General features: G+C 47.6%; 1 protein-coding gene across 1 annotated transcript in view; it reads right to left on the bottom strand.

Annotated features, from left to right (window-relative positions):
• The window catches only part of ATXN1 (ataxin 1), an 84542-nt gene that overhangs the window by 8651 nt on the left and 61774 nt on the right, over positions 1-14117 (bottom strand). The window contains 2 exon segments of the mRNA XM_009072479.1: positions 12-1227; positions 1229-1465. Of these exon segments, the coding sequence (XP_009070727.1) occupies positions 12-1227; positions 1229-1305 (1293 nt within the window). The 5' untranslated portion in view covers positions 1306-1465.

Below are 14117 nucleotides of genomic sequence, written 5' to 3'. Positions count from 1 at the left end.
AAGGCCGGGGCAGGCAGCCCGACAGGGAGTTGCTCGGAGGCGCTGTGGGTGGTCTGAATGACGGTGTGAGGGGACAGCGTGGCCACCGCCTTCACCCCCTCGTGGCCCAGAGCCTGCTGCGGAGACAAGGCGTAGGACCGGTGGGTTGGCTTTCCTAAGTGCAAGCTTCCCTTGTCATTGAGGGTTGAAGGAGAGGCCTCACGGTTGGTGGCCTGCTGCACCTCCATGTCTGCCGTGGGCGTGCTGCTGTTGGGGACCACCATGACGGAGGCTCGGACACCTGAGGAATCCCGCACGCCGTACTAAGCCGGCCTCGAGCGGACTACCAGGACCCTGGTCTCATAATGATGGGGAGCTGGTTTATTGCCTGCTTTGACTAGACCCATGTCGGCAGAAGGTGAGATGCCGTACCTCCTGCTCTTCTCTATCTCGCCGTTCAGTACCTCCTTGGCTTGCATCGCCTGCAGCCGGCTGCTCTCGGGTTTCTTGGGGGGATCCCTGGTGACGAAGTGGCCCCCCGAGTCAGTGTACTGCACCACCACTTGGGAGGAAGGGCCGAGGGTGAGGGTGTGCGGGATCACTGTCTGATGTGGGTGCAGGGGGACCGGGATGGTTGGAGGAGAGACATTTCTGACAGTGCTCTGGGAAGAGCTGGAAATGTGGACGTACTGGTTCTGCTGGGTGGGTGGAGGAGACCCGGCAGCAATCAGTCCAGGCGTCCTGACCATGTGCGGCTCAACTTTGTGCCCCTGCTGGTTTAAGCCACTCATGCTGGCCAGCAAAGTGGAATATGCCTCCAGCTGGGAGCGCTGGGATGGAGTGGTCGCAACGGCCGTGGCCGCCGCCACGGCGCCGGTCGCAGAATTGGCTGTTGGGGAAATCAGCTGTGAGGGGATGAATCCGGTGTACGATCCACTGTACTGGGGCCCAACGAACTGGAAGGTGTGTTGCAGGTGTGTGTACTGCACGGGGGAAACGGGGGTCCCTGACTGGGAGAGGGCGGGTGAGTACACCGTGGGAAGAGTGGTGGAGGCCGGAACGGACCTGGGCGCGCTCGGCGGGGAATAGTCCAGCCCTGCAGACAGTGACTTGTGCAAACCCTGCTGCAAACCTGCCTCCACCGATGACGTCCCCCCGGGCCGGTGCCGGCCCCCCAGGCTGCCCTGGCCACCAGGTGTGCTGGGGAGCCATGCTAGGTTATCTGCACGGTGGTTTTCGTTTGGCATTCGAGGGCAGGCTGGTGGCAGGGATTTCTCGCTTCTTAGGTGGCAGGCATTCATTGCTCCGCTCTTGGTTGGATTTCATCTTTCGCCGTCCCCCCTCCACTGTGCTTGCTTCACTGTCTGGCTGGCTCTGATTTCAGTCTGATAAACGGAAAGTCACATTTGATTTCTGCAAGGGATCCAGTGACTTCATGAGGAATCATCTCCCTGTGAGCGCGATCCTCCGACAGCTCCTCTGGATTCTGCAACGAGAGGGTGGGCAAGGGAGGAGGGAGTCACATCACCAGCACTGAGAAATGAAAACAAAGGAGCAGACAACCCAAAATAGCAAACAAGGAAAAAACCTATGAAAAAAATCAAACGGTCAGGCACTGCCACTCTCATGTCGAGGAGCAGTTGACAACTGCATTGTAAACAGCGGCAAAAATCCTGGCCATGTCTGCTGATGCATTAGGAAAACATTTAAAACTCTAGGCAGATCAGAAACTCTCTGGCCATAACTTGCCACATTTAGCAGCAGTCATTTATTTCCCAAGGCCTCTTCTCCTTCCTCTGGGAAAACCCTCCATGTGTCTATGGCTCCCGATTTGTTCTTCCAGCTTCTCCTTCCCCTGCAACAACAGAGTTGCCTTTACCCTCCTGTGTCCTAAAAAACCATGGGAGCACGGCAGGGAGCCCCGAGGAACAGGCGCGCACAAAATATTTACATTAGCAACAAGTAGCTATTAGTGGTGCAGAGAAAAGGTAGTGGGTTACTCCTAAACCCCTGAACCCCAGCGTCACCCACAGGGCGAGTACACGTCACACTGCGCAGGGCTGTGGGGGCAGCAGCTGCCTCCTGTCCCCCCCCACACCACAGCTCATTACAGGCACACGTGCCCTTCATCTACCAGTCTGGCAATGAACCTCAGCCACGCGATCTATTTACAGCAGCAACCCAGAGCCAGAGATGGCTCTGAGCCAGGTTTTTGATGTGTGGTGGGGTTTTTTTTCCACCCAGTGCTTTGAACTCCTGCTGCTATTGACACCTCACATCCAGGTATTCAGTCAGGACTCTGTGCTGGGAGATGCTCCCTGCCACATGCAGGTTGGCCATAGCCAGGCGCTGGCGCCATCTCCATCTCCAGCAGGATCCAACCCTCCTGTTTCTTAGTGACTGCCAGACCAGAGAGGCTGCAGGTACCACATTCACGGACGTGGCCATATGTCCAAACGCTAAGCAAACTCAGTCCTGGGGTTGCCTCACCAGAACTGCTTGAAAAACCATGTTTGGGCTTCCTGATCCAAACCAGGAGCCCCCACCACTTTGTATTGATTTTGCTATTGGAGTGAAACAGCTGCTTTCTCTGCTCTCCATCACTTAATTCCCTCAAAGGCAGAAAAGTCAACAAAGTCTTCCTAACTCTTTCAATATCTGCTAAGGAAAACACTCTAACTAAAACACATCATGCTTTGGAAAAAAGCAAAAGGAGCTGTCAGTCTTCCCATGTCCTCCTGAAACTTACCTTGCCTTGTCCCATAACAAGCTTCATGGAGAGTGAAACTTTTCCCCTGCCCCTGTCCAGCCACTGCCTATCACCTGCATTTCTGGCTGTTTTGAAAGTTATGCAAGAATGGGTGCTGAGAAACCACACAGCTCACATGACCAGCGCCCTAACAAGAAAAGCATGCATACATGTAAGGAAAATGGAGAGAGAAAGAATTAACAGTGGATGAGAAAGAAGATGGAAATAGGATATAGCCCACTTTAAAGGGAATGCTGAGCAGCAGTAATGATACTTATCTTACGGCAAGTAATATTCCTTTGGGGAATTTCTTTCCCTGCTGCCTCGCTTCTAATGAACAATAAGCCTGATGTTTATATGTGTATGAAGTACTTTGAAGACACACTAGACTAAGATTAAACCTATCTTTTAAGAGCATCCTTTACGTTTATGGTCCTCCAAGCTGCTGTAAGCCTGCAGGAAAGTCCAAACCTTCCAATGGTTTGATACAATCAGTCTTAAGTTAATTATTCCATTCTTTAAATATTGATAAACAGTAATGAAACACCAATAGCCAGAGCCAGGGGGAGGCAGGTAAAGCACTGTTTCAGGGTGGATTCCCTGGCTTTCAGGCCGCAGGGAGGAAGGAAGGACTTGGAGCAGCTTCATATGAGCAAAGGCCAGTGAGGCCTTGAGCACAGCAGCCCCGGGGCAGCGGTCGCTGCTGAGCGCTGACAGGACACTGGTATCCTGACCTGCCCTGATCTGTCAGCACCACCACCTCAGCCCTGCAACCGCGGCTGGACAAGGGCAGCCAGGAGACAGGGTCCCTGCTAGATCAGCATGGGTCTTCCCCCTCCTCCTAACAGTTGCTCAGCGTGTCTTGGCAACAGCTAAAATTATTATATTACACATGACTTACAGATTTTTCTTTTTAAGTTCGACTAAAAATAAAATCGCCGAGCTCACATTTGCGCAGTCATCCTTGGTTAACTTTAGCTCACTGTAGCCTTCTGCCCGGGGCAGTTGGCTTTGCAAGGTAAGTCAGCAGATCCTGGCCGAGGTGGCTGCCCAGGGACACTGCGGGGGGACACCCTCAACATGGGATGCTCATCCTGCTCCCTTTGCCACAGGGAGGCTGTGCTGGGCTCAGACCATCCTCCAGTCTCTCCTGGATATGGACACGAGCTGCAAACCCAGAATTTAAATACACTCCCATGGGAAAAAGCTGGAAGCAGACGACTGGCTTCTCTGCCTGTAACAGATCAGGAGCTGGTACATGAGACCGAACAGAGTGCTGTTATGGATAAACCAGGCTCTCCAAAACGAGTGATTCCAAAAGTCCAAGGCATCTGGGTTCAGCTTCTCTGCATCAAAAGTGTAACTATGAAGTTCTGTGAAATGAAGTTTCATTCTGCAGAAGCTGATGCAAAGGTTTTGTTCTGCTAAATAGCATTGTACCACTCAGTTTTGGGTGGCCTCCAATTTCAAGGCTAACATCCTTCAAAAATACCAAATACTCAATCTTTTGGGTTTTGGGCTTTTTTTTGTGCGTGTAAATCTTTCATACAGCTGACTTCATCATTACTGGTAACAAAAGGGCTGACCAAAATCTCCTGGAGAACACAGGAGGAATGAACAAACTTAATAGACAAGGGATGAGACAGCCATAGAGCAGTGAATACTGCCCCACTTTTCCGAGCCCAAGCACTTCACAGTAAGACTTTGAACTCTTAACAGGCACAGGACTGGATCTGCAAAAAATGCAAATGTGCAGCATAAAACAGCCTATTTCTGCTTCAAGACTTAAAAGTAAAATGGTTACTTTTCAGCATAATTCAAGTTCCAGCAACAATGATAAGACAGGACTGATTTTGTTTGGGAGGCAATGAAAGGGAGACAACCCAAACATGACTGTCTCAAAGGCAAGAGGTACAAAACCTGGTTAAACAGTTTTTTTTGCTGGCTGTCCTAGAAAGACAAACGGCTGCCTTCTGCGGTGTGCTGCAGGGTTTGTTATTTGTATGCTCTTTTTTTTTTTTTTTGGATTCAAGTCATTTTTCCAACTCTCAAGATTTCCTTTCTCCTTAACTTCAGAGCTGTCAATCACGATTTGTGAGATATGCAAACAAGCTGCAAATACCAGGTGATTTTTTGCTCCTGCTTTCTACTTGTGTGTGTGTCACACAAGTGCGTGCGTGCATGCAGGCATGTGTAATTATGGCTGGGAAGGTAAAGGGGACAAAGAGATCAGGGAGAGCAGCTGGACTTTGGTATCTCTGGCAGCGAGTACACATGGAACATTGCTAAAGTGTCTGGACAGCCAGTGTCCGCTGGCAGCCTGCCCACACTCAAATTCCTGGAAAGGCTTAAGGCAGAAAAATAATCACTTGGAGGAGTCACCATCTGGGCTTGCTCTGGCCCCAGAGGGATTGCTCACTGGAGCTCAGGATGTGCATTTTCAAGCATGCAAAACTCCAGCGTCTCTCTGCAAGTCACTTTAAATCCCACTATGTTTCCCAAAACGTGTTTTTCTATTAATTTAATTCAATAAATTTAAAACCAGGGAGAGGATACTGGATTATTAGATTTTGAAAGTCCTGTGTCTGCCAGCAAGCTCACACTGACATGTACCACCAGGAGCAAGGGCTGAGGCCATTTGCTTCATTGCCTCACTGAGAGGAGCAAGCACCCACGGGGTACAGCAGGCAGCCTCCAACTTCAGGGATATTCAATTCAAAACAGTCACTTCCTGTCAAAAGTCTCCTTTGATCCCAAAGCCTAGTAACACACAGATTATGATGACTTTTCAACTTTCACCTTCCAGCTCCGGGTATGACCAGTAAATTCTCACATTTACATTTGCAATTACAAAACTGGGTCTTCCCCGTGTCAGACACCGTTGCCCTGCCTGGCATGTAGATGATAATGCAATATTCAAAGCATTGAGCCTGACACAAGGCTCTTTATGTCTGGGGTGTTACTGGGCAGAAGCAGCAGCGCAGTCTGATGCTCCCGCCTCAAATCACCCGCCCATCCTATCATGATAGGATGAGTGAGTAATTTCGGCAGTGCTGGAAATCAGTGAGATGGGAGGGGACTCCGTCCCACCTCTCCCCTCCCCTCCAAGGAGGCTGGCATCTTGCAGGATCAGATTCAGAGAGATGAAAAGACAGACACATTGCAGAGGGCTCTGCAGCTGCATTCTGGCTCTCAGATCTATATGCCAGCTTTCCCCCCCACTCTACACCCTGCCCGCTGCCAGCTACATATTCATTGTTGTAACTGCTACAGATTCCATTAGCCTTGCCATGTGCAGCTCAGCGCACGCCAACAATAGCTATAGGAGTTTATTGTCCAATCCGACCAATTTCACAGCTCTCTGGCAGAATTCCCAGGAGGGCCAACTGCAGAGATCCATTAATAAGAAACATGAAAACCTCTAATAAAATTTGAAATTCTCCTCCTAAAATGAAAGGATTCCTGATCAGCACCACATCTGCAAGACAGATTGTCCACTGCAGTGTTAGCTCTTATTATACTTCTGGGAATCCGCCACAGCAAATTGCTACAGGTTTCGGCACAGTGAGCAGCTATTCTGCACGTCCTTCCTCTCCCCGGTCAGATCAGACAGACTCCACACAATAAAAAAAGCCAGTGATACAAGCAAACCTCAGCAAGCACATCAGTGGATGTGAGATGACTAATGGCTCCACATTCCCATGGAACTTTATGATGCAAATATGTAAGTACCAAAGTTCAGAGAGGAAGATTTAGGAAGAAAAAAATAGTGTGAGACACATTCCAAAAAGGACAGACAGATAATGGAGTTCCAGGACAGCCATCCATGAATGCAGACGATACAAATTCATTATTAGAAAGCTACTCCAGTGATTAACTATCTATTTCTGCTGCTTAGCTCCTGAATTTTGATGATAAGGAGAGATGTGCATGTCCTAAGCAGGGCACATGCCTCCTGTCTTACAATGGTTACATTGTGATTAGGGACACACCGTTATTTTGTGTGGTGCTAGTGAACTGCACAGGAATATGGCACTAGGATTAGCTTCAATTTTAGTTAAGATAACTGCTGAATGAAGAGTTGGAATTAACTTTCATAAGTTTGGAGGTTTCTGCCGTCAATTCATCTGGGTGCCATCAGCTGGTTCTGCAACAGGATAGATGCCCCTATTTTCAGCATCTGTAAAAGTCATGCCGTGCTCTGGATGCACAGCATACCTTTCTGTGCACTAACATGTAAACCTTGCAGGACTCTGAGTGTCATGGGTGATCTAAATAGGTTCACAGCTACATTCCCTTTTTACAGAACAAAAGCTATTAGCAAAGCTGATCCCTCCTCTTCCAGCATTGTTTGCAGAGAGGTGGTACCACAGAGCACAGTAAAAGATGCCAGGCAGGCTGGAAGCAAGAAGTGTTTCCTCCAAGAGCCACAAGCTGACACCCTGGCAGGGCTGTCATCGGAGGGCTTGGGTGTGTTGGCCATCCTGCCACCCTCCCTGTGGGCAGCACCCTTGGGCACAGGAAACTCCTGCCTCGCAGTGCCAAACCTGGGCTCTCAAATATCACAAGTCAGGCCCCACTTCATGCCTCTGAAACACATGATACTGGTTTACAAACAAAAGATTAAAATTAAAAAGGCAGAAGGTATTATTATTAATATTAGTAGTAGTAGTAGTTTTTCTTTCAACTTGCCCTCCTGCTGCGTGAGGCCTTTCAGGCTCAAGGTCTCTAGCTTTTCCCTGCAACCCACGAGATCTGAAACTTACTATTTTAGCTAAAAGTGGAATTTTCCATCACATCATTTGACACCAGGAACCAGGGTTTTGTGAAACAGTATCAGATATCTACAGACTAGTGATAAAAATGCAAGAGCTGACAATGCTGACAACACTGAAAATTTTTTGAGAGTGAAGCACTGGTCTCCAGAGCCTTCTGCCTCTGTGGAGGAAGGGGAAGGATGTTAACTGCTAAGTAAGGGTCTGAGTCCTGGGGCAAAGCCATGAGAGTGTGCACAGCTTGATGCACAGCTTTCTCTCTCAGGTGTACAGCAGAAAGTGCACCTCAGCTGAGCCTATAAGAAGCACCTCTATCTGCAGCCACAAAGGAAAGTCCTGGAGCTGCTCGGGCCTGGGGTTTCAGCTTAGGCTGTCTGAGCTGCACAGTCCCACATGCAGAGCTGATCCAGGTGTGACGCTGGAGCACATTCCAGCCTCATGGCAATTTACCACGATGCTGTACTGAAGCCTTTACTACCTGAGAGAGGTCTGTCAAACCCCTCTAAAGCCCTGGTCCCGAAGCCTCAGAGGCAGCGGTACCAGGAGCATGAGGACCACCAATCCAAGATGCTTGGAAAGCTGGCATACTCCTCCACACACACAGGGTCTGTGGTGGCAGCACAGAAGCTGTGGAGCAAACACACATATATTGAAGTTCTCCTTCAACCCCACTGACACTGGGATGCAAAGGTGGATCCCACCTACGCTGCTTTGCAAGTGGCCAGTGCAGCGTCTAACCTTCTATCTCCTGCACTGCACTGACTGCTGCCAAAGCAGGACGTTGGGCTGCCAAGACCAGTCTGCCTCACAGTACGCAGCGACATCCTTTACTCTTACACCCGTCCCCTAGAGGCGCTTCTGCAGCTTAAATGAGTGAATAGAGTTCATTTATAAACAAGTCTAATACCGAAATTACTTTGTTGATGTTTTTCATTTATCTAAAATGTGCCCAGCTACAATGGGAGCTGCCTACACAATTTTCCATTGAAAATTTCACATGAGTGACTATAAACGTAGCGACACCCACTCGCCACTCATTTTAACTTGTGACAGAAACTGTCATGCCTGTATGAACACATTTGTACTGCAGATATGTCACACAGGTCTCCTTCCATGTGTCTGAAAATGCTCACTAACGTTCTCTCCTCCTGCAAAACACATTAGAGAGATGCCTGGCTTTGCTGCCAGGAGACATGAGTAAGACCCCCACGAAAAATTACAGAAACCGGGGGCGTTTCACCCCTTTGAAGATCCAGCCGGTAACACCAGCGAGCAGCAGCCAACTCGGAGCAGCCATTTTACAGATAAGCACAGGCACTCCTGGGGAGCAGCGTGCCTTTAAGCCTGGCTGATAAGGGGCTGGTCAGTGTGAGAGCACGGATTGAGGGGCAGATTTGGAAAGGTCAGCTGCATGCTCACTGCCTTTCCTTGGAAGTCCTCCCCACATACTGCTTCTCTGGTAGATTCCATGTGCTAGCAAATTAGACTATAATTAGTCCATCTGTAAAGTGTGAAACGTGAACTGATGTTAAATTCCCCTTGAAATGTATTCCAGCACCTTGCCTTCTCTCAGACTTCATTCAGCAAAGCTTTAACTTGAAGCTATTTAGCATGAGCCCTTGTTCATATGGCACACACTTGCTGCCCTCCCAAATCAGGATCACTGACCATCACCACTAACAAAACCAAACCCTGGCAGCTCACCCTGGTCTTGAGGCATGCAGCACATTCTGCCAGCACTGCAGAGGGTTGAGAGTGAGTTCAACATGCTCCTCAGCCACCTCTTTTTCTCCAATTCTTTTTTTTTCTTCCTCATTCAGGGTCAGCTATGTTTGGGTGTGCCCTGCAGCACTGCCCACTTGTCCTGCGCAGACCCTCAAATTGACAATCTCAGCACAGGCAAAAGTTGTCGGGGTCAGTGCATGTATGAATACATGTGGGCAAGAAAAAATCTAGACCAACTGTTCTGCACCCCCTCTCCCTCTGAAATGCTTGCCCTGGCCCAGCAGCCCACAGAATGAAGGGACTACTAATAAGTAGTCTTCCTGACTCAGCGTTGCAGGGAGCTTCCCTCCTGCTTAATGGGGAGCATGGCAGGCAGATAAAATGGGCACAGAGCCCAAATCCATCACCAGTGTCACTTGACTGAGGCCAGCACAGCGAGGGCGAGATTGCCCTGACTGTTCTATCTGACTAGGCAACAGAGAAAACAATCAAAAGAAAATGAAATAATGCAGGATTAAAACAACATAGCAGGCTCCACAGTCACAGGCTCCAGTTGCAATTAAAAAACCCACCCGTTCCAACTAAGAATGCAAATCATCATTGTTGCTCTCAAGCAGGGAACGTTGACAAATGAAGGCGGTGTGCTAACAGGCAGTGCCAGTACTCTTAATTTAAGTATGTGAGAAACAAAGGTATGTACCATCCAGGACTGCCAGAAAGAACTTGCTTTAAACAACCATCAAAAAGAACTCTGAGGATTTAAAAATGACTTTTCTTACAAAAAAACAGATACAAGAAAACCTTTTGCTCCCCTTCTCCCAGCCAAGTGAAGAAAGAACAAGAAAACAAAAAAATCATACAGCACCCATAAAGGTTATTTATATAGGAGTTTTGAACTCGGGAACTAAAAACATTCCTGCATTGAACCTGTGGGTCCAGTGAATCACAGCTTGGAAATCTGAATGGACCTTTTGTAAAAGCCACTGAGCCACGAACATGCTTTCTCACCGCTGCGATCACTTCTGTGAGAGCATCTTACCCATCTGCCACTGGAAATCCACGGCGCAAGACAAGTGACTCCCCGACACCAGTGAAATGGACAAAAGGATGACTAGCTACCTGCAGCTGGTTTCAATCGAAAAGCCGAGTAATTATTGCAGCCCTCTCCTGTGGCTCATATGGAGCGCAGCATGGAGCTGTAAAGCGTTATGCAAGTCTAATGTGCTGCCAGATCTCTTAGAGCAGGCAGCAGCCAAGTCGCTCCCTCCCACCATTGGCTCAGCTTCATTAACTTAATCAGGTATTCATTCATTCATTCACTCACTCATTCAAAAAAAAAATAAAAATTACACTAAACCTGGCAAATAGCCAGTGCCATGCATGCACGGAGCATGCTCACATCAGCCACTGGGGCTGGAAGAAAAAGGGTAATCTAACATTCCTCAAGCTTTCAGAGGGGCTTTAGTTTTGCACGCAGCCCAGGGCACACATGTATTTGCCACAGCCTCCCCAAAAGCACGAAGGGCTTGGGAGCTGTGGTGAGGGCAGACACCGGTGCCGGAGACCGTGGCATCGTGTGCAGCCCTGTTAGTCCCTGCAGCCAGCATGCAGCAGAGTAGAGAACCTCCCCAGAGCAAAGACTAATTAATTAATTTGATTATTTGGGGGAGGAATTGTGGCAGAGTCAGCTCAACTTATTTTGCTGCAAGGTTTGCACATACCACGAATGTTGCACAGCTTAATCCACACTGAAGGGACCAAAGTAGATCAGAAAGAGAAAAAAAGAAAAAAAGAAGGGAAACACCACACAACCAATGTTAAAAACAACTGGTAATGGAAATCTCTGTTTGACCCCCATATCTCTAAAAGTAAAACTTCCTACAGGCATGTAGCACTCAAGCATCAAATACAGTTCCCTCGCTTGCACAGCTCTTGTGCTTGTTTTTCTCAGTCTTTACATGTAAGTTTGCAAAGAACGTTATTACTTCCCTCTAGCTGTCATCAGAATGACTTTCACTGCATTTTTTTTCCAGCATGCTACAAGAAAGCTGCTTTATGACTATTCCAAAAAGCAGGCCTTGAGAGTCAGCTCTGACTTTACTGTGAAGAGTTCCATGCAGTGAGCCAGGCTGGGCATTAAGGAAAGGGGAGAGGTGTTACATTTCCCACAGCAGAAGCTGAGCAACAGCATGGATGCAGCCAGCATCTCTCCCCCCCTTACCTCATTCTGCCCTGTGCAAAGAAATACCAGATGGCAGGTTACTCAGAGCAAGTCCATAAAAGTAACATGGAAATAGAAATCATTTAAGACTTTTTCAAAATAATGTTTATGGTTATACAATGAAAACGATATCCCCTGGTGCAAATCCTCAGCCACAGACCTGGCTAACATGCCTCAAGAGCATCCACACTCCCCACCTGCCTCTAGCAATGCAAATCAGATCTTATGACCCCCCATCTTCTGTTATAATGGAGAACACAAACATTTTCTGTAGAAACTTCAACTGCATCTTCTCTAGATAGCCTACAAGTCACTACTTCCCTTCAGACAGAAAAACCCACCCTGAAATCTTCTACAGCCACTGCCACAAACCATAATACAAATGGCAAATCAGACAAAGGCTTTCAAAGAAGGTTATTAAGGTAAGGCCAACACTTAGCTAAAGGTCTGCAGTTCAGATGCACTTAGCAAAAGCACTTGCAAAGACCCCAAACCAACACCCATTACTCTGATCCTGACTCTTCCTCTGACCATACCACAGAAGCCCATGGTTAACTCCTGGATCCCTCCTTGAAGTTCTCTGTAGGTGGACTGTACTGAAAAGCACCCAGGTAACTAGCAGATAAAGAAACACACAGCTTCTGGGGAACCAGCTGTTGAGACATCTATGGGCTACAAGTGAAAGTTACACTCCGCAGCTCATCAGTGAGTGAACAGCAAAATATGGCTGAACATTGCTTCTTTGACTGCCACATGACAACATGTAGGGCTTGCTGACTAGAAAACAAAAACTACTCAAGGTGCTTTTACTGCACTATCAGAATTAAAAACGAGAAAGAGATGCAAAGGTGTCTGAAGGCAACACATTTTGTAGTTCTTGGTCTTCTGAACTCCCAAGTGAGTAAGACACCAGCCAGGCAGTCTCAAAGTACTCTACACTGAAGTCAGCCTCCTTCACCAGAAGTTCAGCCTCGAGCCAAGGGCCTTTCAATTATCCAAGAACCTAAGCACTGTGCCTCTGTCATTACCTTGGTCCCCATCTCTAACCCTTCTCTAAATGGGGTCCAAAGCTTGGAGGATCCTCCTTTTCGCTTTACCTCCCTTCTCTTGCATTCCTGACACAACTACTTCATTCAAGACACAATGTAAACCCCTCCTTCCTCTGCCCATGCCCAACTTCCCCTGTGCTGCTTGAACAGCTGCTCAAGCCTTCTTTGTGGCAGCAGGCTCCTTTCCTGGCATCAGGGAAACAAATCACCATGAAATTTCACTTCCTGAGCCTCTCTTCTGTATGTGCTCCATACATGGGAGCACCCAGTGAAGTGTCATTTCTGACACCAAAAGTAGCTACGCAAGTTTTAAAGCAGGCTATCAGAAGAAGGTCCAGGAACATAAAGGAGCAGAAGAAAACCAGCCTGGGAACACTACGAGAATTTTATCCCAAAACACCCAAACTTGGGCAGAAGTTCTAGTTTGGTCTACATAAATAAAAGGGATGTGGTTTGAGCAATTCTGGGTTTTTATATGAATAATTTCACTCCTCCCTCCTAAAGAATCATTAGAAGAATGTGAGGTTTCATGATTCAAGATAGGAGAATGAGAAGGCAATATTTCAGCACTGTGAAATGAGACTTGCGTGCCTAACCACACCACCAGCTCAGAGTTCACTTCTCACAAGTGTCAAGTATATTTTGCATTCCGTATTTCTGCAAGCCCCAGTTCTGTCTGTTGTCATCACTCATGAGGATTTACCTAATCCCTGAAATGGCAGAAAAAAGTCATCTTTTTTGCTGGAGAAACAGAATCATGTCTCAAGCACACTGAAAAATTCAAATTGCACGTATCATTTATTGTAGCTCCATTCATCCACCCTGTGTTGACAGTATAAATACAAATGATGCCCATAACAAAATGCTGAACTGCAGTCCAACGTATTACTGGTATTTCTCAGAGATTTCCACTTGCTTTTGCTGTTTCTCTGCTCACATTCCTCACACTTCAGCATATTCAAGCAGCTGCCTGTTTATACAAACAAAGCCTGAAAGAGAAATGTTGATTCCCTTCTTCATCAAAGCTGGTGGCTTTAGCTGTATCCACTGGTCTGAACTAGAAAGCGAGGCTGAGGCAATCAAAAGTTACTGGTTCATTGAAAATCTATTCTCTTGCAACTCAGCTGCAAAGGGAGACTCTTCTAAGCACAGAAATTCACCTTTCCAGAGTTTTATTTTAAACACTAGTGGACTGCAATGTTGACCTTTTAAATTCATTATATCACATTATACACGGCTGGTACAACTTGCTGTACAGCTCCTTTCATACACAAATAAATGACAGTGCAGTTCCAGATTTTATTGGCACTCCTTGGACCCACGCCAGTGAGTCCAGCTCATGACTCTGCGTTCTCTACTAACAAAGCTCTCCTACCAACTACAGCAGCCCTTTGCACAGCGCCCTGCAAAAACTATGTTAGCCCTTTTGTAGCAAGACACACATCCCATTGCAGTTTGCCAATGCATTTCACTGAGTCCTACCTACAGGGGTTTGAAGTGCTCCCCCCCTCCCCGGCTGGGGCTAAAGCAAGGCCTAGTGTGAAAGCTTGTTCTCTAACCAATGATACCTGCTAATGACAGGATTTCAGTATCCGGATCACCTAATGACCCTTCAGAAG

This window comes from Acanthisitta chloris, unplaced genomic scaffold (assembly GCF_000695815.1).
Source record: "Acanthisitta chloris isolate BGI_N310 unplaced genomic scaffold, ASM69581v1 scaffold234, whole genome shotgun sequence".
NCBI classification, from domain to species: Eukaryota; Metazoa; Chordata; class Aves; order Passeriformes; family Acanthisittidae; genus Acanthisitta; species Acanthisitta chloris.
Note: the sequence above shows the minus strand (reverse complement) of the source record. Positions and strands in the feature narration are given on the sequence as shown.